The 25,064-nt window shown below is 41.1% G+C and overlaps 1 protein-coding gene and 1 long non-coding RNA gene across 8 annotated transcripts in view; one reads left to right on the top strand and one right to left on the bottom strand.

The window, feature by feature from the left end:
- The window catches only part of LOC138757677 (uncharacterized), a 58,638-nt gene extending 57,376 nt beyond the window's left edge, over positions 1 to 1,262 (bottom strand). For 2 of the 4 annotated variants that reach the window (XR_011353802.1, XR_011353801.1), the window contains exon 1: positions 1,004 to 1,262. This is a non-coding gene — a long non-coding RNA (uncharacterized lncRNA). The remainder of the gene's footprint in view (positions 1 to 1,003) is intronic. The other 2 variants (XR_011353803.1, XR_011353800.1) reach the window with 2 other exon arrangements.
- nocta (nocturnin a) lies at positions 506 to 23,171 on the top strand. 4 transcript variants are annotated; one of them, XM_069925379.1, is made up of 4 exons: positions 506 to 617; positions 20,833 to 20,905; positions 20,989 to 21,261; positions 22,153 to 23,171. In XM_069925379.1, the coding sequence occupies exons 2-4, from the start codon at positions 20,836 to 20,838 to the stop codon at positions 22,974 to 22,976; spliced, it is 1,167 nt and encodes a 388-aa protein (XP_069781480.1). In that variant the 5' UTR covers positions 506 to 617; positions 20,833 to 20,835; the 3' UTR covers positions 22,977 to 23,171. The 4 variants fall into 4 exon arrangements, with proteins under 4 accessions (XP_069781480.1, XP_069781477.1, XP_069781479.1 ...); XM_069925378.1 differs by lacking the exon at positions 506 to 617 and adding an exon at positions 1,633 to 1,711; XM_069925380.1 differs by lacking the exon at positions 506 to 617 and adding an exon at positions 1,737 to 2,080.
- The last annotated feature ends 1,893 nt before the right edge of the window (positions 23,172 to 25,064 follow it).

Raw genomic sequence — 25,064 nt, 5'->3', positions numbered from 1 at the left:
CTCACCATCTCTAGAACCAGCCAAGGAGGAGTTATTTCCCAAAAAGTCCAAGAGTTCTGAGATTTCGCAAAGTCTTCCCTCACCAGGAAGATCAAAAAAGGAAAGACGCTCTCCAAAACTCTGAAGGACTATGTACAGTGACTTGATCACTGAGCAGGTTAATATGTTGTGTGAGATCGTAGTTTAATCAATTAGTATCTGTACTCTTTAGTTACCATAGTTTAGTTTGCTTCTAGCTGTGGGCCAGTTAAGTAACATTTAGATTTGAGAGATTTGTGAATATACGCACGCACCTGCATATGACATCAGTGTCTTGCGGAGAACTATTTTAGATTTACAATAAAGAATGAATGATGTACCACATCTCCGTGTGTAAGTGTATTTCTAATTCTTGAATGCACAACAAAAATGACCCCCCCCTCCCCCCATACTGTCTTGGTCATGTTCACATAGGCAGGTGAAACAGTAAAAAGGTAATTTAATACTGTCTTTCAGGGGCAGTGTGAAATCCTTACCTACAGTAGGAGAAGTTTGCTTATTTTCCTCCTTTCTCCTCCCATATACCACAAAGATGTGGGGATTGGCGGGATAATTGGCCACTACAAGTGGCTCCAAAGGTAAGTGATAGCATTTGGATGGGTTGACAGGAATCTGTTGCAAGAAGTCCGTGTTCTATGAGCTGGCGTGGGACAAATAATGGTGTAAATTGTGTAAGAATGAAATTGCTCAACTTTCTAGAAGTGACCTGCAAAAGTAAAAGCAGAAGCCATGTGGTGGTACTGCAGGGGGCAACCTATGTACCTGCAGGAGTGTAAGGGGACAGGACAACACCTGGCCGGCTGTCAATCAGTCGGCCTGAATGGATCAAGCTCCACCCGGTCGGGTGTCGAATCACCCTCCGGGATATAAGCCTGCGCCGGCCTCCTGAGGCCTCACTCAGAGTTGCTGCAGCCGCAGCCATGTGGAAGCCTTTGTGGATTAAAGCCTGTTGTACAGTCATTACCTTGTGTGAGTCTGATTCTGGCCAACACCGCACCACAAGCCAGAAATTCAAATGACCATAAAAGGTCCCGAAAGCACGAACATCGTTCTCCCCAAGCGAGAGATGGCCGGTAGTTGCTACCGTTCATGCGGCTTCACTCCTGATACACTGACTCATACACTTGAAGAGTCCCAGCAGGGCCGTACCACCTAACAAGAGAGGTGTGCATGGCTTGGTTATGGGTGTTAACATGCGGGAACATCATGCGTGTGCCTGACCGATATTTGGTGACGTCTCCCCGTGCAGCAAGGAAGCCCAATGGGGGTGCATTGAGAGGTCAGCGTGACGTATTTGGAGCCCCACCCCTGCAGACGTTTGTGACGTCGTTTGGAGCCCAACCCCTGCAGACGTTGTGTGACGGTGCAGCGTCACTGGCCGGCGCTGCTGTCACTGCGGCTGGCGGGGCGGGGCGAGTCCCAGTCGCGTTCGGGCGCTCGTGTGGTTGGGACGGCCGAAGAGGAGCGGCGGTAATGTATCAGGTCCCGGCTCGGCTGTGCGCCTCCTTACTCCAGCGAGATCTTCTGCACCTCATGTCTGGCTCTTCCCCCGCGTTCCGGCGCAGGCCCCCGCTGCGGAAGATCGAGCCTGCCGGGGGCTCCTCCGACACAGCGGTTGCCGAGGCGACGGCGGCCGGAGGGGAAGCGGGAGTGCCCGTCAGTGCAGTGGCTGGTGAGTAAGAGGGGGCGGTCAGCGACTCACAGGGGGGAGGGGAGGGGAGGACCGGACCGAGCCTGATGGAGCCGCGGCTGCGAGCACCGTCAGATCCATCCTTGGTGTGCTTCCCCTGTTGGAGGAGGCAGGCGCTGGGCTCATTAAATCTCGCAGCCCACCGCCAGTTTCACCGTCTTGTGTGGGTGCTTCTCAGTCTCTAGAAGAGACAGAACGTTATTTAGACGTTGGAAACAACTGGCCAGCTTCTGGGCAACGTGAAGGTGGTAGGATTAAACTTCTGGACAGCAGCTCAGCGACTTGCTTCCTTCCAACTTGTCCTTTCCCCAACGTTAACGTGTCTGATCGGTTCGTCAGGGCGTGTTGAGTGTAAGTTTTCATCACCGCAGTCAAGTGAGCTCCAAGATTCTCGCTGTTTTCGTTGTTTCTCTTGCTGGAACGGGACAACTTTATCTCAGCCGAGTTACCAACATGCCTGTTGGGTCGTGGTAGAAGGGTGTGCTCCAGGGTTTAAGGAATTAACACTTGCAACACGAAAGATCTCAGGGGACTGACCAATCTGCCCTTTCTATTTCTATTAAATGGAAAAGCCACATTATGAAGAGTAGTCTCATCATTCTTTCCAAGTTCTTGTCTGTGACCTTGAAGGTTATCCATGTCTCCACCTTGCCAGAGCTGCAAATGTGCTAAGGGTCGAAGCCTCTGTATCCTTTATTCATCCATCTCCAGCAGAAGATATTCGTCCAACCTCAATGACCTTTAATCCACCTCCTTATTACTATATGCATCTGAAAGTTGTTGACCAAGTTGCAAGGGAAATGTATTTCTTGTGTTATAGTCATCATTTTGTATAAGTTAAATCCATTTTCCAAAGGAAGTAACTAAATTAATGGTATTTTCCAATTCTGCCAGCATCCTTGTAAATCTTAATTCTTTTTATCACATTCAGCAATGTTCCCAGGAATGGTCCAGTTTAAAGATGAAATAGTAGAGGGGGTCAATGTAGGAAATGGGATTTGATGTGATATACATGGACATAACATAAGAAATAGGAGCAAGAGTAGGCCAACGACTAGTGCCTTTCAACAAGGTCATAGCTGATGTGTTTGTGGACCTACTTGCCTTTCCCCAAAACCCTTAATTCCTCTACTGTGCAAAAAATCTCTTTAACTCTGTCTTAACTAGCTTTAGCTGCTTTCAGGTGGAATAACTGGGAGAATGCGGCTCCGGAGCCGGCTGTGGGTGTGTGCGAAGCAACATTCAGGTGGCAGCGCTGAAGGCACTGTTCTGGCACCTGAAAGGTCCGCAGTGGGGAGAGGAGCCTCGGAGAAAATGCTGGCTCATGTCGACTGTGGTCGTAGTCCTGCCCGCTGTCAGGGCTGGGGTGGCCGGCGTGGGACATCAGGGCAGTGTCAGTGGGGAGGGATCTGTCAGGTGCGGGGCGTTGGGTCGCCGGCTGATTCACATCAGCCTGCCCCCTTGCAGCCCCTTTTAGGCTGCTGCTTTCGGGTGCCCCGGGGACTGCTCAGATGCAGAGATTATACCGCTTCGAGGAGGGTTGGGTGAGTACTCCTCTGGGCCAGGTTTTGGGTGGCCTCCTGACAGCTGCATTCGGATAGAATATGTGGCTTTACATTGGGGTATTCTGGCCACCTGAAAGTGCCTTTTAATGAGGCAGCCTCCACCGCTTCCTTGGGTAGAGATTCCATAGATTCACTACTCAATAGGAAAAGCAGTTTCTCTTCAGCTATCTTAAATTTACTCCCCTGTATCTTGAATGTCTGTTCCCTAGTTCTAGTCTCACCTACAACTTTCCTGCCTTTTTTAATCTATTCCTTTCATTTTATATTTTTCTGAGATTCCTCTTTATTTTTACTGATTTCTAGCCTGGTGAATCTCCTGCTCTGCCTCCAAAGCTAGCACATTTTAAGTAATGAGACCAGAACTGTGTGCAGTACTCCAGGTTATACTGTACCGATACACTATACATTTGCAGCAGAACCTACTCACGTGTTCATTCCCCCTAATAAATTGCTTTTGCTGTATCTTGTCACACCAGCAAATCAACCTTTTTTGATTAGTGCATGAGCACTCCCAAGTCACTCTGCACAACACGCTTCAATTTCTTTTTCCCATTTAAATAATAATCATCTATTTTTTCTTCCTATTTTTACTAACTTTGTACTCCATCTGCTAAATTCTTGCCTACTCACTTAACCTATGTATATCTCTGAAGACTCTTCATAATGTGGCTTTTCCATTTAAGGTAGTGCCATCAGCAAACTTAGATGTGCTGCACTCAGTCTCCAAGTATGAGATCAAGGATGCTATATTGAACCTTTCTGAAGCACTGGCATCACCAAATCAAAGAAAGATGTCAAGGTATTAGAAAAATGGCAGAAGAGATTTAGTAAAATTATTTCAATTGTGTGGGACTTTGGTTATAGGGATACACTGGTGAAAATGGATCTTTGGATCAGATCATATTATGAGAACACTTCAAATCAAGTCAACTGTATTTGTTGTTCATACCATGCATGGCACAGGAAAAATGAGATAGTGTTTCTCCAGAACCTTAGAGCAGATTTACATAAATATGTGTACATTATCCACATATGTTCTGGGAATTCAGGAGCCAGGTGGCAGGGAGAAACTGTTGCCCAATCTGAGCGTGACGGCCTGAATGCTACTGTACCTCCTACCAGATGGCAGAAGGGAGAACAGTTTACATGAGAGGGTGTGTGAAGTCATTCACAATGTTTATTGCTTTCATGCATCGTGTGTTGTAGATGTCCATCATGGTTGGAAGAGAGCCCCCAATTATCTTTTCTGCTGACTTCACTATCCTCTGCAGGGTCTTCCAGATGTAGGTGGTACAGCTTCCAAACCAGGCAGTGATACAATTGCTCAGAATGCTCTCAATAAATGTAGAATGTAGTGATGGTAGGAGATGAACTTTCCTCAGCCTTTGCAGGAAGTGGAGGCGGAACTGGGTTTTCTTGGCTATGGAGCTGATGTTAAGGGACCAGCTCCTGTCTGAGCGGTAACATAGATCCATTCCAGTTCACCTCTCGTGGCAACAGGCTATCTCACTGGCTCTACACAAAGCCCTGGAACATCTGGATAGTAAACATGCATACATCATGATGCTATTTATCGATGACAGTTCAGTATTTAACACCCATCACCTGATCATCAAACTCCAAGACCTGGGAGTTAACACCCCACTGCGTAATTGATTCATGGATTTCCTCACCTCAGACCAAAATCAATGAAAGTTGGTAAGAACTTCTCCTCAATCTCCATCAGTATCAGGGGGCTGCGTTCTTAGTCCCCTGCTTTAATCACTTTACATCTATGACTGTGTAGCTTGATACGACAATAACATCATCTACAAACTTGCTGATGAAGCCATGTTAGTGGGTTGTATGAAGGATCGGGATGGAGGTTGAAAACTTGGCTGAATGGTGCACCAATAACCACCTTGTACTCGATGTCAACAAAACTAAGGAGCTGATTGTTAACTTCAGGAAAGGAAAGCCAGAGCTATGCGATCCAGTGATCATTGGGGGAATCGGAGATGGAGAGGGTGAGCACATTTAAGTTCTTGGGAGCCACTATCTTAGAGGATCTTTCCTAGACCCAACACATCAATGGCATCATGAAGAAAACGTGACAGCGCCTCTACTTCTCAGGAGTTTGTGGGGTTTGGTATGGCATCAGGAACCTTGGCAAATTTCTACAGGTGTGCGGTGGAAAAATGTGATGGGCTGCAATACTGTCCGATATGGGAACACTTACACCCCTAAATGTAAAGTCCTCCAAAAAGTAGTGGACGCAGCCCAGAACATTGCAGGCAAAACCCTCCCCACTATTGAGTAGATCTACAGGGAATGCTGCCGTTGGAGAGCAGCAGCAATCATTAAAGAGCCACCCCACCCAGCACATGCTTTCACACTGCTGCAATTAGGAAAGAGGTCCAGGTGCCACAAGACTCACACCACCAGATTCAGGAACAACTGCTACCCCTCCACCATCAGACCCATCAATGACATACTCAGTCAGAGACTAATTTAAAGATTCTTACTTATTGATCTTTCTTTGCTCTCCCTGTATTGTACAGTCAGTCTGTTTCCTTTATCTGTTTACAGTTCCTTTGATTGTTTACATATTCACGTTGTGCGCAGTTAATTTTTGCACTACCGATTAGTGATAATTCTGCTGCACTTCACAGGAAATGGGAATCTGAGTTGTATGTGTTGTCACGTACTCTCAACGGTAGAGCCATTAATTGTCAGCAGAGAGCGATTCCCAGGTTCTCATAAAGTCGACAACCATCTCTCTTGTTTTATTAACTTCCATATACAGGTTGTTGGCTCTCCACTAGTCCGTTAGCGATTGCACGTCATCTCTGTATGCTGACTCGTCATTCTTACTGATCAAGCCCACCATGGCTGTGTTGTCAGCGAACTTGATATGGTTCTAGCAAGGTAGTCTTTTGAAGGATACACTGGTTTTCACTTGCTGATTTCACTGGTTTTCAAAGGCTGATTTTCAAAGTTCAAATTTATTGTCAGAGAACATACATGACAGCACATACAACCCTGAGATTTTGTTTCCTGCAAGCCAGGCAGAATTTTTAATTACCAGTAACTATAAACTACTCAAGAAGAAAGGAATCTAAACAAAAGAATGAAATATAAACTGTGCAAATAAAATAAATATTCATTAATAAATAAAAAGAAAATTACTAGTCTCTGAATCTGTTGTTCAGAAGTCTGATGGTTGAGGGATAGCAGCTATTCCTGAACTTGGAGATACAAGCCTTATGGCGCCTGAACCTCTTTCCTGTTGGCAGCAGTGAGAACAGAACCTCCTGAGAGGTGTGGATCCTTGATGATTGATACTCCGCTCTGATGGCAGGGTTCCAAGTCGATATTCTCAATGATGTGGAGAGTTTTGCTTCTGTTATACTGGGCTGTGTCATGTACCTTTTGCTGGACTTTTCATTCAGACGTATTAGTACCCCCATATCAGGCCATGATGCAGCCGGTCAAGGCACTTTCCACTACATAAGTTTCCAGTGTCATTACCAAACCTGCAAATTCATGAGGAATTAGAGGCACTGACGTGCTTTCTTTAGATTATATTGTGTTTTGGCAGGAAATGTCCTTCAAGATGGTGACTCCCAGTAATTTAAATTTGCTCACCCTTTCGACCTCTGATTTGCCCAAATGATCACTTCTGGTTTTTCTTTCTTAAAGTTGACAATCTGCTCCTTGGTTTTGGTGACATTGAGTGCAAGGTTGTTGTTAATACATCATTCAGCCAAGTTTTCAATCTCCCTCCTGTATGCTGACTCATTGCCTCTTTTTCTACCATCCACTACTATGGTGTCATCAGCAAGCTTGTATATGGTGTTGTCATACTGAGAAGAGCAGGGTGCTGCATTACTGATGGAGATTGTGGAGGAGATATTCTTGCCAATCCACACTGATTGGAGTCTGGAGGTGAGGAAATCCAGGGTCCTATCTGGCCCTCAGGAAAAAGAATCTGAGAGTTGTATGTGATGTGTGTACCCTGACAATAAATTTGAACTTTTTAAGTTCACAATTTAATGCTTTTCATATGTCATTAAGATCATGTCCACTTTTGAAAATCTGTTATTGCCTTAAACCAAAGACTGTTGTGGGTATTTGGTTTCCCAAAATTAAATCAAATCAAATACAAGATGCACAGTGGTGGCAAAAGTAGTCCAGCTGTCTTGCATCTCCAGCAACCTGGGTTCAACTCTGATCTCACATGCTCTCTTTATGAAGTTTGCATTTTCTTCCTGCATCTACATGGGATTCCCCTGGATGCTTTCCCCTTGCCCTCTCCAAATATGTGCTGTTTGGTTGGTTAATTTGCTGTTGTAAATTAACTGTGGCCGAATGGATTAAGTAGTTGATTGGCCTGTGTAAGAGAATATGTGAGAGATGGGATTGGTATAGGAGCCAGTAGAGATTAATGACCTGAATATCATTCTGTGTTGTAAGGAAGTCTGAAAATTTCTCAGATATGATTATGAATCCTGTTGTTAGTTACCTTTTGCTGTAATGTAGAATAGAGACAAATTCTGGAAGCCTTATATGGGATATTATTTTAGTGTGGCTCTGTTTATAGAACAGCACAATAAATGCCCTTCAGCCTTCAAAGTTGTGCCAACTGATGCAAACATACTCCACAACAATTTAAGCCAGGGGAGGCCAACCGCAGCTCACAAGTCACGAGGCTCTTTGATACATAATGTGCTGCTCATGGAAATATGTTGGTTGGAGGAGATATTGTTATACAAATTTTGTATGTAGGTGTTTACTTTTTGAAGCCACCCCCGGTATATTCCAAATCTCTGCAGCCAGACCAGGGGGTCCTGGGACAGTCATAGCCCAGGCTGCTTGAGAAGGGGAGGAGTGGGCACTGGATTATTAGCTCCTGCAGAGGGGTGGAGTGAACAGCACACACCGGAGTCAGGTTCTCTGCTCTCAGATGGGCCACACCACAGCTGAGTGCTTCCAATGTCAGGTGTGCAGTAGGAGGGTCAGACAAAGCTGAAGGTCCTCTGCAGGGAGCAGCCACATAAGCTGGGAAGCTGGGGTTGGGCCAAGCGAGCACCAATGAGGCATGGTCTGCCCCAGAGGTGGGGTGTCTGTCTAAGGCAGGTACTCTGGCAGGGGGGGGTAACTAGATGTTGGACATAGGGAGGAGAGGCTGGAGGGGGCTGCACCCAGCGAGGACCTCATCCAGGAACCAAGCCAGGACAGTGCTGGAAATAGCAGGGGCATGGGCAAGTCCTGACCCCACCGAATGGAGAGGCAGCACCAAGCAACGGAAAGGTTAGACTACTCCCAGCAGCAGCTCATCCCACTCTTCTGCTGGCAAGAGGGGAGTGGAGGGTGGGACAGAAAGAAGCAGAACTGTGAGGCCCCTGGCTTCACCCTGCTGCAGGAGGCAGCATCAGGTTGCTTCCTGCAACATGCACTCAGCTGTAAATGCTGCAATGGTGCAGGTATCTGCAGAGTCCAGTGGTGGCAGCAGCGTTCCTGTAGAGAGCACAACAGAAGCAGGAGTCGTCCATTCTGGCCCATAACCCTTAATTTCTCTACATTGCAAAAATCCATCTTACTGTATCTTTAATGTATTTAATGAGGCAGCCTCTACTGCTTCCTCGAGCAGAGATTTCTACAGAAAATCAGTCAAGATTTGACAATATTTGGTATGTATATGTGAACTTTTTTAATTATTGAAGCTAATAGAAATTAACAGTTTTAAAGCTACATACATGAAAAAATAAATTGTATGTGTTTCTTTATGTATATAAATTTTTGTAACAAAATATGCATTTAAGAGCAAAAATGTATATAATGTTTTTTATATCTTGTGGCTCTCAAACATCTGAAGTTTATAATGGCTCCTGCGTTAAGCAAGTTTAGCCACTCCTGATTCAATCCTTCCCTACCTCACACCCACTTGCCTTTTTTTCTTACATCCATGTGCCTGTCTAAGGATCTTTTAAGCATCCCTTTTGTAACAGCCTCTATCTCCAACCCCAGCAATGTATTCCCAGCACTCACCACCACTCTCTGCATATGCAAAAAAAAAACTTTCCTCTGACATCTCCCCCGGGCTACACTCCACTTGCCTTAAATTAATGTCCTCTGGTATTTGCTAAAATGGTGGCGCTGCCGCTGGTACAGACCTGCGGGGACAGAGACACAGTGCTCCTCCGCAGGGACCTACTGCCCAATCGATCTGTGAAACCTTGTCAAATTATCTACTAAGACCATACAAGTAACATCAAATCTCTGCTCTTGTCTACCTTCATTGACGCCTTTTCAAAAGATTCTATCAAATTTTTGAAACAATATTTCCCACATATAATGCTGGCTCTCCTTAATTTTCCCCTGGCCATTCAAATATTGATAGATTCTATCTGTCAGCATCCTCTAGCAGTTTCCCTACCATTGATGTCAGACTGACAGGTCTATAATTACCTGGATTATCCTTGTAGCCCCTTTATTTAGTTTTAGACATTCTTCTCAAGACCATTTGTCATCAAGATGTTGATGCCCTGCTTATCTGCTTGACGAGGCAAATCAGTGTAATGATTTGAATGATTCTTTGGAACTTATAAAAATCATAGCGATCTGCTTGAAATCACTGCCTATGCATAGAAAGCAATGGGCCACGTGCTGGAATATAGAATTAATATGGATGCTTGGCCACAGATCAGCTAGGATGTGATGGGCTGAATGGCCTACTTAATTACTGTGACTTGTGCAACTTTGTTCCAAAACTACAGCAGATGGATACTAATGAAGAACTGAGTTGTCACCAACATAAATATACTAATAGAATCAAACAAGGCTTTTGACTCATTATTTTGTGGAATCATATGATCTGTATTACACCCGGTTTTGCAAGATACAATTGTTTGAAGAAACTTAAATTTGAATGAGAACGATAATATGCAAGTTGGGATCATTGTGAATTTTTCCATTTTCAAGCAACTTTCATAAGTCGATTTGGCTTTGCTTGAGTTAATTCAGATAGCATCAAACTGGCGCTGTTTCACATGTTTCTTTAGTTGCTACACAAGAAATAACAAAGTTGGGGGTGGGGGGGGTGTAGAAGAGAGAGGGAGGAGTTGTTATTGTTTAAAACACTTTAGAATCAGCATTTTGCATGATCATTTCAGCAAATCTTGAAGATTGATATAAAAATAGATTGCTACAAGTCTAGCTTTGCTGCTTTGTGTCCCATCTCCAACTCATTGCTTCAAACAGTGGTGTCAGTGATCATTCTTAATTTCAAAGTTATAGATTTACACAGGACAGAAGCAGGCTTTGAAGTCCACATCGACCCTCAAGCAGCCATTTACACTAATTCTGTTTAATTCTCCCCACGTCCATTACACATGAGAGCCAATATCCATTGACAGGTTAATCTACCAATTTGGATGTCCTTGCGAGGTTGAGGAGAGTGAAGCACCATGAAAACCCAAGGAGAATATGCAAGATTTATGGAATAATACATATTGAAGGGGGCTGTCTAAGTTGTCCTATCAACTTGGACTGTGGTGATGTAATTTGAAGGATTTCATTGATGTCTGATGAATGAGAAACTAGCAGAAAGCTTCAACAAGCTGTTAACCTGGTAAGAGAACCCAAATCAGAAGATGCTTCAGGTATGGAAAGCTTCCTCCACTTTTTTGAGAAACGTAATGGTGCAGATGCTGGTATCTTGAGCAAACAATGAGAAACTGGAATGACTCAGTGGGTCAGGCAGAATCCATGGAGAGGAGGAGTCAACATTTTGAACTACCTTAGAAAAGAATATGGTCTGACTATGACATTACCAGAGTGCAGTGAAATTGAGATTCTAATTCAAAAGGGAACCACAAAAATGTTCATATCAGTTTTGTATTCTTTAATCCAATTGGATACTCCTAAATGGGAGTTACATAGATCAAAACAAAGATGGAAATCAGACTTGAATATTAGTATTAATGATAAAACCTGGTCGAACTTGTGCTACGACTGTGTGACCAACACAATTAATGTAAGATGTAGACTGGTGCAATGTAATTTTTTTGCTTCAGCTATACCTTACCCCGCAAAAAATACATAAATTAAATAATATTTTTTTCTGATATGTTTTAGATGTGGGGAAGAAACAGGTTCTTTTTTTACATTCTCCTGGTCATGTTCCAAATTGAAACCTTTTTGGGGAAACTTAAGAGCTTTATTAAATTATTGGGAAACAATTGCTTCCAAGTCCAGAATTGTTTCTTTTAGGAAACATTACAGACATAAGACCTAAAATGAGGATGTCCAAACATCAATTAGAGTTTCTTAAAATTGCATTGGCAGTGGCCAGGAAATGTATTGCCCATTGGAATACTGAAATGCATAGTTATGTTCCCCTGGAGAAAATTACTTACAACTAAGGAATAAATACATGTTTTTTCAGGTATGTGAACCTTACTTACAAAATGTAGGGTTGAATACTTAATAAATAAGATATTTATTCTATTTTCTTCATTTTATTGAAATTTAGATAAAAATAATTGAGCCTCTTTGTTGAATTGGATTCATATCTAAATAGCTCCTGCTCTTTTTCTTTTTCCTCCTTTCTTTCTGCTTCCTTTCTTTTTTACTTTTTCACCTTTTTTTCCTCTTCATTAGGGATTTTGTTTGGGGAGGAGGGATAGGTATTAATGATCCACATTTAATTGCTTATCTGTGATTGGTATTTTTTGTTGATAAAATCAAAAATAAAATAATTTTTAAAAAATGTTTGAACATCTCAAAGGTTCTGGCCCAAAACATTGACCATTTCTCAGTCATTTTTTAATTAAAAATATTGAACGGGGTGAGCTATCATTCAATGCTCTTTTGGAATGGAATACAAAACTAGAAGAATTGACATTTTGTCCATCTAATGTGTTAAGGAGAAAAAATGGAAAATGTTCAAGGAACTGTTTTCCATCAGATTTTAAATGCTTTTCATAGTTGCAAAAGATTTCTGTTATTTTTGGAAGGTTGAAAGTGTTGTAAATGTTTTTTTAAAATCATTTACTAATTTACTTGCCCCTCAACTATGTAAAGAATTTGAAAATTATGGGTTTTCTTTTTCTGGGACCTTACCGGCAACCTTTTATTAAGGGTCAATTTCATTGATTCCTATGGGGATGAAGATCTGATTGAATGCCAATTTCTTTGCTGAGTGTAGATTTTAAGGTTCTTTCTAAGATTTTGGCTGGTAGGTTGAAAAATATCCTTCCCTCTGTTATATCTAAAGATCAGACTGGATTTATTAAAGGTCATTATTCACATTTTAACATTCATAGATTATTGAATATTATTTATTCCCCTTTGGGTATAATTCCAGAATGTGTCGTTTCTCTAGACGTTGAAAAGGCTTTTGACAGAATGGAGTGAAACTATTTATTTGAAACATTTAAGAGATTTAATTTTGGTATGGGCTTTATATCATGGATGAAATTGATTTCTAATACCCCCTTAGCTATGGTGATTACTAATAATAGCATATCCTCCTTATTTAGGCTGTTTAGGGAAACTAGACAGGGATGTCCGCTTCGCCCCTTGCTATTTGATCTAGCTTTAGAACCTCTGGCAATAGCCCTTAGAGACACTCATGAGATTCAAGGGATTGTCAGAAATGGAGTAACTCAAGGTTTCTTTGTATGCAGATGACCTATTGGTTTGTATTCCAGATCCTGAAAGATCTATCTCATCCCTATTTTCTCAATTCAGCTCTTTCTCTGGATATAAATTAAACCTTCATAAAGATGATAAATATGCAGGTCCCTATCTACACTCAAGTTCCATGAAAGTTTGTCAGAGATAATTTCACATACTTGGAGGTTAAAATTACTAAACAATTTAAATATTTATATAAACTCAATTTTTCTCCTCTATTCAAGTATGAGAGATTGTCTTTTTCTAGATAGTCTCCTTTATCATTACCTTTAATAAGTCACAATAATGCAGTTAAAATGATAATATTTCCTGTTTTTGTATCTATTTCAAGCAATTCCACTTTTCATTCCCAAGTCTTTTGATGATAATATTGACTCAAAAGTTTCTTCATTTATTTGGAATAATAAAAACTCTAGAATTAGTAAATTTTATTTACAACGATGGAGGTATGGCCCTACCTAATTTTAGATTTTATTACTGGGCTGTTAATATTCATTATCTAACTTTTTGGATTTTTTATTTTTTATTTTGTCAAATTGGATCGAACATTATGGACAGATTTAGAATTTAAATATATTCAGCAGTGTTCAGTGGCCTCTTTATTGGGTACCTCTCTTCCATTTCGTTTTTCCAAGGTTAATAAGGGTATATCAAATCCAATACTCAAACTAATATTGTGAATCTGGTTCCAGTTTAGGAAATAATTTTTTTTAAACTTTGTTTTATCTCGTACTATTTCACGTAATTTTTTTTTGACCATCAATAATTGATTAATCTTTCTCTATGTGGAAAATCAAAGGTATTCCTTCTTTTGGAAATTTAAGTAAGGAAGGTTGTTTAATGTCTTTTGAACAGATTAGAAATTTCTTAAATATCATTGTACTGGAATTTCCATTTGTATATCCACCAGATCTGATTGATAATATTTTTCAATTGAATCCTTCTCTAAAAGGAATAATTGGAATTATATGATAGATTATTGAAATTATGATCAGTTCTTCATGATAAGATTAAAAAGGCTTTGAAATTGGAACTTGCAAGACCCTTAATGGAGGATCTGTGAGACAAGATTCTTAAACTGGTGAATACATCTTCAATATGTGGCCAACATTCATTAATCCAATTCATAGTGGTGCATCGTGTTCAAGTGTCCAAAGATAAGTTGTCTTGTATCTTTTCTAATATTAGCCCTACTTGTGACAGATGCAAATCTGATATTGTTACATTAACACATGTTTTGGTCTTGTCCATCCTTATTAAAAATTTCTTTCTGATAGATTTCTATCTTTTCAACTATATTTGAGGTGGAGCTATGACCCAATCAAATAACTGCTCTTTTTGGGGTTATCGAACCAGTCATAGAGAGTTTTTCTGTACCCGTGCAATGGGTTGTGGCCTTCTCCACATTGTTGGCTAGAAAAGCCATCTTATTCATATGGAAAGTCTGTAGATCTCCAACAGTATGGATCTCCAATGGTTCTCTCATGTCCTGAAAAACATTAGATATCGTGTTTTCATTCATCGGTTAAATTAGAAGATATATGGCGACCTTTTGTATCTTATTTGCATTTAATGTAAATGTTTTTAATGAGATTTGATGTACTCACTCTTCCAGGTGAGATATCGTCTTGCCTTTGTTTTTTGATTGACGTTATGAATCAAAGGCTACAAAATACATGTAACCCTCAGGATTAACATATGTGTATAAATAAATTTATTTATTTATTTTGAAGGGGGGGAACCGAGTTTATACTGTTTGAAGTTTTATATTATATTATATGTGATATATTTTCAGTTTCATTCTTCTCTTTCTTCATTGGTTTTATAATAAATACAGTACAATAATAAAGATTGAAAAAGAAAGTGTTGGAAAGTTCACATTGGGTCCCATGATACAATACTGATTTGAGCGAGGTTAGACCAAAGGAAATAGTGTGAGTTAAGTACAGTGTGTCATCGTTGTAGCGGTGAAATAGAACTAATTTCATTGGGGACTGCAATTGCTAAGGAAAGGGATGGAAATTAAAACTGATAATGAAAACCTTGATTTTTTTTTTCATGCATTTCATTGTGAATAGAATTGTTGCCATATGACCTAGCAGGAAATAGATAATATACAGGTAAGTGTTCCACTGAACTTGGTCATGGAACAAATATTTCTTAAATTATCCATATTGCTTAAATTAATCCCTGCCAGGGTATTAACCTATCCTTCAATCATGTTATAATCTTGTTGAATAAATTTAAAAAATATATGTATGTGAATTTATGTATGTATGTGTCTATGCGTGTATATTATATACTGACTTTTTGATTGTTTTTATTTTTCTTGCAGTGAGTTGATCTTATCTTTCTGGGTCTCTGTTCTGCAGAATGAGCCACCACTAGGTGGAATAGTTCCACTCATTGTGTTCTTGTACAGTTTGTCACTCTTGAAACTAAATCTCCAAGCATTGAGCTTTTCACCTTCTATCACTTTGGTTCTTTTTTGCTAATTTTTCAGACACACCTTATGTCTCTGGTGCAGATTTGTACTTGGCCATTAACTGTACTTCTGTATTTCATTACTAGATGGGAGTGGCAGCAAGGGTAAAGGAATACTGCTATCTCTGTTTCCCTATTTAACTTGACTTTGTTATTTCAGAATATTTGAAAAGGAAGTGGTTTTACTATGAATCATTATTGACAGGGTTCAAGACTCGGTTTGTTTTGGTTAAATGTAATTGAAAATTAAATGTAATTGAAAATTAAATGATGGTCATGAAGTTTATGGTTTACATGAACAAAACCCTTTGCAAGTGAATTTCAGGTTTGGATCCATGAACAGGAAATATTTAGAAGGATATAGGCTGAATACAGATAAATGGTATCTAATGATCTCGAGGACAAGAATGTCAAGGTCCCTCTGTTTTAATCTTCTCAATCACTGTATATTCATTTTTTTTGCCTTATCCTCAGAATGTTTTGGTACATTGGATTACACTGTATCTGTAATTAAAACTCTTTTCCTCTCATCGAACAACATCTGTGTACTTAATCATTGCTCTTAATTACAAAAGTGCCCATTGTAACAATTTAAACAGATCCTCAGTTTTGGTCATACCCAAAGTATTAGGCTAACTGTAACAGATCAGTGTTAATATTCACAATCAGAATCCGGATTTATTGCAAGTCATGATATTTGGTGTTTTGCAGCAGTGTTATGGTCCAAACATGTATCCATCTCACCACATTACTATAAAAAATAAAATAACAATAATAAAAAGTAAGGCAGTGTCTTTGGTTCATTGATTATTCAGGAATCTGATGGCAGCGGGGAAGAAGCCATCTTTGTGCCACTGAGTGCTCGTCTTCAGGCTCCTGTACCTTTTCCCCGATGGTAGCAGAGTGAAGAGGGCATGGCCTGGATAGTGGGGATCTTTGAGGATAGAGGATGCTTTTTTAAGACACCAATTCATGTAGATTTCCTCAATGGAGTTAGGCCTGGTGCCTGTGATGTTGCACGCCGAGTTAACAACCCTCTGGTTTATTCTTGTCCTGAGAATTGGCGCCTCCATACCAGGCAGTGATGCAACCAGCCAGAAGGCTCTCCACGGTACATCTGTAGAAGTTTACGAGAGTCTTCGGTGACATGCCAAATCTCCTCAAGAACCTCACAAAGTATAGCTGCTGGAGAGCCGCCTTTGTGATTGCATCAACGTGGAGGCTCCAGGACAGATCCTCAGATGTTGACACCCAGGAATTTGATGATCGTGACCCTTTCCACTACTGAGACTTCGATGAGGACTGGGTCGTGTTCCCCTGGGGAACCCCCCCCCCCCCCCCCCCCATGAAGTCCACAATCATCTCCTTGGTTATGGTGACGTTGAGCACAAGGTTGTTGTCGTTACACTATTCAACGAGCTGATCTAATTGAATGCTGAATTGACTGCACCCCACCTCGGCTCAGTGACCTTCTTCGACAACAAGTATGCCAGGATCTAGCCGATTTCCTGGACATCATAACTCCCAAGTTCACAAAAGCTAGCCTCCAGCATGGGTTGCAGCAGCATATCCCCACTGCTGGACCACCTCTCTATGCCCCCCGACAAGCTCCATCTGGCCAAATGTGAGTTCTGCAGGATGGAGGAAATGGGTATAGTTCACTGCTAAGTCAGCCCGTGGGCATCCCCGCTTCACATGGTCCCCAAAACATCGGGGGGGGGGGGGGCTGGAGACCCTGTGAGGACTACTGCCATCTTAACTAGGTCACAACAGCTGACCGGTACCCTGTCCCTCACATCCAGGACTTTACTGCAAACTTGGATGGTGCCAAGGTATTTCCAAAATCTACCTGCTATGCAGTCACCATCAGCTTCCAGTTCATCTAGATGACATTTCCAAGATGGCGCTCATCATCCCATTTGGGCTCTGAGTTCCTGAACATGCCTTTTGGTTTCAACAACATTGCCCAAACTTTCCAAAGATTTGTGGACACGGTAGGCTGCGGCCTCAACTTTGTGTTCATCTACGTTGACGACATACTCATCATCTTATCACCACACACTACTGGAGGCTTGATGAGCGTGGCCTGACGATCAATCTTACCAAGTGTCAGTTTGGCCTCAGTTCCATCAACTTCCTCGGCCACCATATTGAACAGCACAGAGCGGTCCCGCTCTGTCCAAGGTCAAGGCCATTCGCAAGTTTCCCAAACCCTCTAGTATGAAGGGATTCCAAGAGTTTGTCAGCATGATTAACCTCTATCACTGTTTCGTGCTAGTAGCAGCCGGGATAATGCAACCATTTCTCAAGGTCCTGGCCATCAAGCTGAAAGAGCTTGTTTGGGATCATGTGGCCAGGACAGCTTTTGACAACACCAAGGAAATGCTGACAAAGGCAACAATGCCGGTACATCCACGGGCCAACATTCCCACTGCTCTCATGGTCGACGCATCTGGCACAGCTGTGAGTGGAGTGCTGGAGCAACTGATCAATGGTAGCTGGCAGCCCCCTTGCCTTTTACAGTCGATACCTGAGACTCTCTGAACAGAACTACAGTGCTTTCAACCAGAAGCTCCTCTCCCTCTACCTTGCTATCTGGCATTTCCGCTACTTTCTCGAAGGCAGGGATTTTACGGCTTTCACGGATCACAAACAACTCACGTTTGCCTTTACCAAAGTGTCTGATCCTTCGTCAGCCTGACAGTAGTGCCACCTGATCAACAGAATACATGACTTCCATCCAGCACCTCGCTGACAAGAGTATGCAGGACACAGATGCATTATCCCGCACAACCATCAATGCCAACCATGCTCTGGCCTCTTGTTGACTACACGGATGTGAGATTTGGGCCCGCTGATACCACACTCCTATGCGATGTCTACAGGACAGCCAAAACCCATGATCCCCACTGCCTGGCGATGCTGGATCTTCGACATGGTTCACAGCTTAGCTCATCCTTCCATTCGGACACAAAGGAACTTGCTGCTGCCAAGTTCATGTGTCATGCGTTGTACAAACAGGTCAGCAATTGTACCAGAGCGAGCATCCCCTGTCAAACCTTCAAGATCCAAGAACACATCAAGGCGCCGCTTCAGAACTTCACTTCAACCTCATACACATTGTGGGAGAGCTGCCCCCATCCAGAGGTGTCACCACCTTTGCACCATCAGGGATAGATTCACGAGATGGCCAGAGACTGTCCCACTCTCGGACATCTCCACTGTGACCTATGCATGTGCCCTCACTGGCCACTGGATAGTCCATTTTGGCTTGCCAGTGGATATTTCATCCGACAGAGGTGCACAGTTCTCCTCTGGACTGTGGTCAGCAATGACCCGGCTGCATGGCACTAAGCTGCACCACACAGCACCCTACCACCCGATAGCAAACGACATTATGGAATATTTTCATCAGCCCATGGAGGCATCCTTTGAGGCACAGCTCAGGGGCCCAGATGGATGAATTGCCGTGGGTCATGCTCGGCATTCGCACTGCCCCAAAGGAGGACCTGGCAACTTCCTCGGCCGAACTAGTATACGGTGCCCCACTTACAGTCCCAGGAGACTTCATCCTGGCAGCACAACCAAACCCACCCTCACCTCAACAACCTAACCACCTCCAATACTCAGGTTCTAGGGGGTAGGAGTGTTATGTGGCTCATCGCACCACTTAGTTCTTGAACTGTTGTTCGGAGGTTCAGGCTCCCGTGAGAGGGGAGCTGGAACACCGAACTTATGACATCATCAAGAAGAGAGACGAAAGAGAGGCTGGGCAACGGTTATTTTGGCTGACGATGACTTCTAAACTGTCGATTTATTAAATGCAATGTTTGTGCCTAAATGTTAAACAATTAAATTTAGTGTTTGTACAACTCACAAATGACTACAAGGTGTTATTTCAGAAGTACCTGTATAAATGCACATCTATTTTAGCTCTGAGAGCAGACCTCAGGAGGAATAAGTGGACTTAAATGCATCAGTGTCAAAAGACCTTAAGAACTTCAAAGAGAGAAATGATGTCACATACCATGTAATGAGAGATTTGGCAACAATATATTGTTGAAATGTGAGACTGGTCAGTTTAAGGAAACTCACTGTTCATTTAAGAAGCAGAACTGAACAGCAGCACTATTTCCTAACCGAAGGGGAAAAGCTGCCAATGTCTTGCTCCGAACAAAAGGAGAACACCGAATAAGTAGATTTCAAAACAGAAGCCTACTTCTGACTGTCTCTTTCAGAAGAACAGTCTCATCGTTTAGAAAACAGATTCCAAAGTCTTCATTCAAAAGAAAAAGATATGATCCTGGCAAGACTGGACTTGTATTCTCCTTTTCACAGAATTGGTGGCTCAGAAGATGGTCACTTCTGCTTAAAGAATATCTCTCAAGGACAACTCGTCAAAAGGACTGAAAATTTAAGACCTTCAAGCAAGACTAAAATGATGCTGAAGCTTTAAAAATGGAGTGGGATTTTATTACACACACTTGTTAACATTTGTGCAGTGTTGTTAAATTTAGTCAAGCTTAGAGATAAATAAGAAAATTTATGTTATTAATAGTTTGATTTTTTTTTTAAACTATTATTTGAATTTACCATTGTCTGATGAATCTTCCATGGCTGTTCCTTTGATAGTAACTAATAAAGTCCCTTTAGTCCCAAAGAAATTTTAAAAGGGTTGGTAGTTTGTAACAACTAATCCTGTAATTATCTAATTCATTCCTTTTACTCTAACAATGATGTCATATTCAAATTCTTCCCTATTATTTTGCCTGTAACCAAAGGAGACTGGAAAATTATTACCTTTCCTCAAACCAAATTCAAATTTAGACATACAGCACATTAACGGGTCGTTTCGGCCCACGAGCCCGTGCGCCCAATTACACCCAATTGGCCTACAACCCAGTATGTTTTCTTGAACATTGGGAGGAAACTGGAGCCCATGGAGAAAAACCACGCAGACTGGTGGGGGGGTGGGGGGAGAACATACAAACTGCTTTACAGACAGCACAGGATTTGAATTCTCATGCCGATTGCTTGCGCTGTAGCAGCTTTGCACTAATTGCTACACTTACCGCGCCACCTCAAATTCATTTTGCATTTTGTTGGTTTGGAGGTGTCAGGCCACCACTGACTAGTCTGACCTTTTCTAATTTGTGCCCAAAAAAATGACCATCAGTTTCTATGGTATTAACTCTGTTCCAACTCATTTACTTCCCTGATCTATACAATGGAACATTTCTAGTGAGACTTTTTATAAAGGGCTTCTGGCAGTAACAATGCCTTATCTGAGGAGTCTGTCTAAGATCATAGCCTTAGCATATTTAGCAAATAAACTCCTACTGATTCTGACTTGAGTCTCTTTAAACCCAAAAGGGAATGCAAATGAACAAAAGAAGAAATAGAAATTGTATCCCATACAGTTCTTTGGGCCTGGATTTGCTGTACAGTAAGATTATTGTCATACAAAATGTTAAATAGTATTTTGTGTACTTCAGCTAAATAACATCTGTAATTTTTCTCTTTTTTTAGTGTGCTCCATGGGAACCAGTACCAGCAGGTTATACAGTACCCTAGCTCCAACTATAACTGATAATGGTCTTCCACAGACAAGGGAGTATGTTGTAGAGACGGACTTCGAACCAGTCGATCCAACCGATCCAAATGAGCTCCTTAAAGAATGTGAGAGGGTCCTTGAAAACAGGCCACCTAGACTTCAGCGTGATTTTCTCTATCTCAAGAAAAGTACCCCACCTGATGACTGCCGTCCAATCAAGGTTCTGCAATGGAACATTTTAGCACAAGGTCTGTCCTGCAGATAGCTATTTGATGATTTTCTGAAATACTTGCATTGATTTCCACACTAATGTTTCAGCTGAATGATCAAAAATATGAACGTTGATTTCCTTCACCCAGGAATGCTAAGGTAGTCCCGGTGAGGCTCATGCTAACTCCACATGGACTGGAAATCAACAAGGATCAACTTTTTCACTCTCCCTATCTTCCTACTGACTAATACTTTTAAGACCACTCAACCTCTGAAAGCTAGTATTCTTCATGCCCAAGTCTTAAAAAATGGACAACATGAGGTTATTTCATATGAAGGTGCCAAGGTTGAAGCTAGTCTTAACTTTACATCAATGCTTAGTCTGCTATTTTTTTGTCTTTTCCTCCCTTCGTAAATAGTAAAATTATGGGCATGATGTGAAAAATGTAGGAATAACCAAATTGTATGGATAAAGAGCCTATGTTTGGGGCATGCATTCTATCTCTGATGCATAAAATATGCTTTAAAAATAAATGCCAGTTTTTAACTGTTTGTAGTTCTAATACAAATTTTATTTCCGGTCCAAACCATGATATTTATTCGGCACATGAACTGTTCCTGTTAAATAATTGGACCATTGACTGGAGATCAGTACTCTGTATATGTTCATTGCACACTTTAAATGCTTGAAGGATTTTTATACGAGAACATGTTTGAGTCATAAACTGGATAAAATGACTCTTTTATTCAAGACAATGTATTTTTTGAAATATAGTCACACCAATTTATAATGTTGGCAGTGCCTTGCCCCAAATGCATGCATATATTTTTTTTTCTGACTGTCCATGATGTTTTAATGCAATGTGTTCTTTACACATCATCGATGTTACTGATATATTTTGACTTAAATTCTTCTGATTCTGATGCAGCTCTTGGAGAATGGAAGGATAACTTCATTAAATGTCCAAGAGAAGCTTTGAACTGGTCAGAGCGCAAATACCTTATCCTGGAGGAGATTCTGACCCACTGCCCAGATATCTTGTGTCTGCAAGAAGTGGATCATTACTTTGACACCTTCCAACCTGTTCTCAGTGGGTTAGGCTATCATTCCACCTTCTTTCCTAAACCATCATCTCCTTGTTTGGATGTAGAACACAACAATGGACCAGATGGATGTGCTTTGTTTTTTCTACGAGAGAGGTTTGAATTAATTGACAGCGTCTCGTTAAGACTGGTAGCAAAGATGTTACAGACCAATCAAGTGGCTATTATCCAAACCCTCCGTTGCATTGAAAGCAGCAGAACACTCTGTGTTGCAGTCACACACTTGAAAGCTTGCAGTGGCTGGGAGCGGTTCCGTTCATTGCAGGGTTGTGACCTGCTTCAGAAACTGGAAAATGTTACGGGAGCTGGTATTCCCCTTATAGTGTGTGGAGACTTTAATGCAGAGCCCACTGAGGATGTTTACAAACAATTCACAAAGTCCAGTCTCAATCTGAACAGTGCCTATAAACTGTTGAGTGAGGATGGGGAATCAGAACCCCCCTTCACAACATGGAAAATACGTTCCTCTGGTGAGAGCTGCCACACATTGGATTATATTTGGTATTCCCAACATGCATTTGCTGTGAATAGATTGCTCAATTTGCCCACAGAGGAACAGATTGGTCCAAATCGCTTACCATCATTTCATTACCCTTCTGATCATTTGTCACTTGTTTGTGAATTTAGTTTTCTTGATCAACTTGATTGAAGACTCTCAGTTTGTTGTTGAAAGTGTTGATAAGTTCAATTGGTTGATCCATTGTACCTTGCACATTCACATCATTGAATCATTGATTTTGCTGTATTCTGACCGGTTTCCCTTCAGGCCAGGATTTTAATGACAACCCCACACTGACTCGGGAATAATTATTTACAAACCCTGATTAAAGTGCTACTGAAGTTTTCGATGTGTTTCTTTTAACTTAATGCAGTTGACTCTCAATGTTGTTTGTCTTAAGTATTGTCCATAATCCTTTCAACTGAGCAAAAACAAATGATTGGCTTTGTGGCTTTATACAATCAATTTGGCCTGAATTCGAATTATTCCCTTCCTGCTCGATGGCAGACTATGAAGGAGGCAATTTCCCACTAACTATTCTCTTGATTTTTTTTTTGCTCTTGGACGGCCACACCACATCCAGAACTATGGTTATCCAAATGCAATATGCAAAAGTGCTAGACAAACTTGGGAATCTACAGGGAGTAAAGAGTAACCAACATTTTGGGTATGAGCCCTTTGTCAAGGTGTGAACAATAGGCTTTTGTGTTATTTTTTTCCCCCTGTTCCAGCACTTTTGGGTATTGCTGTCAACCCAGCCTCTGCAGACTAATTGTTTAACATTATCCCAATGTAAACTGATCAAAATAATTATGCTGTATTGAGGATTGTTGGAACATATTCTAATTCTTGAAGTAGTTTTTGTAACTTTGGGGGAGAGGAGTCAACATTCATAAATTCAACACTGTGAAGAATGGTCATGCTAGGGAATGGAATAGGTGTGGGTGATACAGAGGCTACTGTTAGAGCCACTGCTTCGACTCCAGCCTTGTCTGTGTGAAGTTTGCACATTTTTCTCATCGCTGATTGGGTTTCCTTTGCTCCACCCCTAATAGTCCAAATACTTACAAATTGGTAGGTGAATTGGAAATTAAATTGCCCAAGTGTGTGGGTGAGTCGTTGGATCTGGGGGATTAGATCAGAATGTGAGGACATTGTGGAATTAGTACAGATGATTGACATTGTAGGCCAAAAGACTGATTCTATGACAAATAACTAGAGCTCATCCCATGTTTCCTAAAGCAGATAATACACAATCACTGACTAGAAATTTGATTTATTGTGTTTGCCATCCCCAGAGTCCAGCAGCCAAGGAAAAGCATATGAGCAGGCTTCCCTGCTCATTTTTTAAATGAAAAATCAATGTCAACCCCTTGTGGCCAGCCTTGGTTTTAAATAGATATCTGTGCTAAAATAGTGGATATAGGAATTTAATTTGTCTGCGAGTACTGCTAGTAATATTTGGAATAGTGTGGTGACAGTCCACTGCAAGTACTTGAAAAATCTGAACTGGATCTTGGGAATAACTAGTTTCTAGAAACTCAGTCCTAAAATGTTTGAAAGCTAATGATACAAAATGTTGATGATAATTAAAGTATGAAGGGCTGAAGGTTTGTGTACTTTTTCATTAACTCTCTGTGCAATACAAGATCTTGTCTCATTAGCACAATTTTAATCCTTGTTTTTAAATTAATTGTAATGTATATGCTGTTCTGTTTTGTTTAATGTATTATGAAAGAAACGTCATTCACTGAATTATGCAGCTTGGTATTTAAAGTTATTTAATTTTTTAGTTCAGGCACAGAATGGAATGAATAAATATTGCACAATTTTATGAACCTTGAATTGCAGTATTGAGGGATAAATTGCACCTATTTGAAAATCTACTGTACTCTTAAGTTAAAAATAGTGAATACATAATTTAAATCCATGTATTTATTTTTGTTGTAAATGCCAAATTATTGCAGAGGAGTCTGAATGCAGTTTTATAATGCCAATTTTGAACTTTTTAATCATTTGGTTTCTTTCAAACATGCAATGCATTGAATCCAATCAGTCACTTTTTCCACATTCTCAGTCTTGACCAGGATAATTCAGTAATTGGAACAATACTTTTTAAGATTTGGGCTACAGTGGTTCTCTCCCTTTTTCTTTCCACTCATAGATCACTTTTAAGTATTCCCTATGCCATAGGTGCTCTGTGATTAGTAAGGGATTGCTTAAGGTGGGATGTGGATG

Source organism: Narcine bancroftii, chromosome 3, assembly GCF_036971445.1.
Source record: "Narcine bancroftii isolate sNarBan1 chromosome 3, sNarBan1.hap1, whole genome shotgun sequence".
In the NCBI taxonomy this organism is placed as follows: Eukaryota; Metazoa; Chordata; class Chondrichthyes; order Torpediniformes; family Narcinidae; genus Narcine; species Narcine bancroftii.
Note: the sequence above shows the minus strand (reverse complement) of the source record. Positions and strands in the feature narration are given on the sequence as shown.

What these genes read in the sequence shown, in the direction of transcription:
- nocta (XM_069925376.1), top strand. Translation starts at nt 1,246, where the DNA reads ATGCGTGTGCCTGACCGATATTTGGTGACGTCTCCCCGTGCAGCAAGG. An exon ending in GCCCGTCAGTGCAGTGGCTG is followed by an intron (nt 1,712 to 20,988) that starts GTGAGTAAGAGG and finishes CTCTTTTTTTAG; the next exon opens with TGTGCTCCATGGGAACCAGT. An exon ending in ATGGAACATTTTAGCACAAG is followed by an intron (nt 21,262 to 22,152) that starts GTCTGTCCTGCA and finishes ATTCTGATGCAG; the next exon opens with CTCTTGGAGAATGGAAGGAT.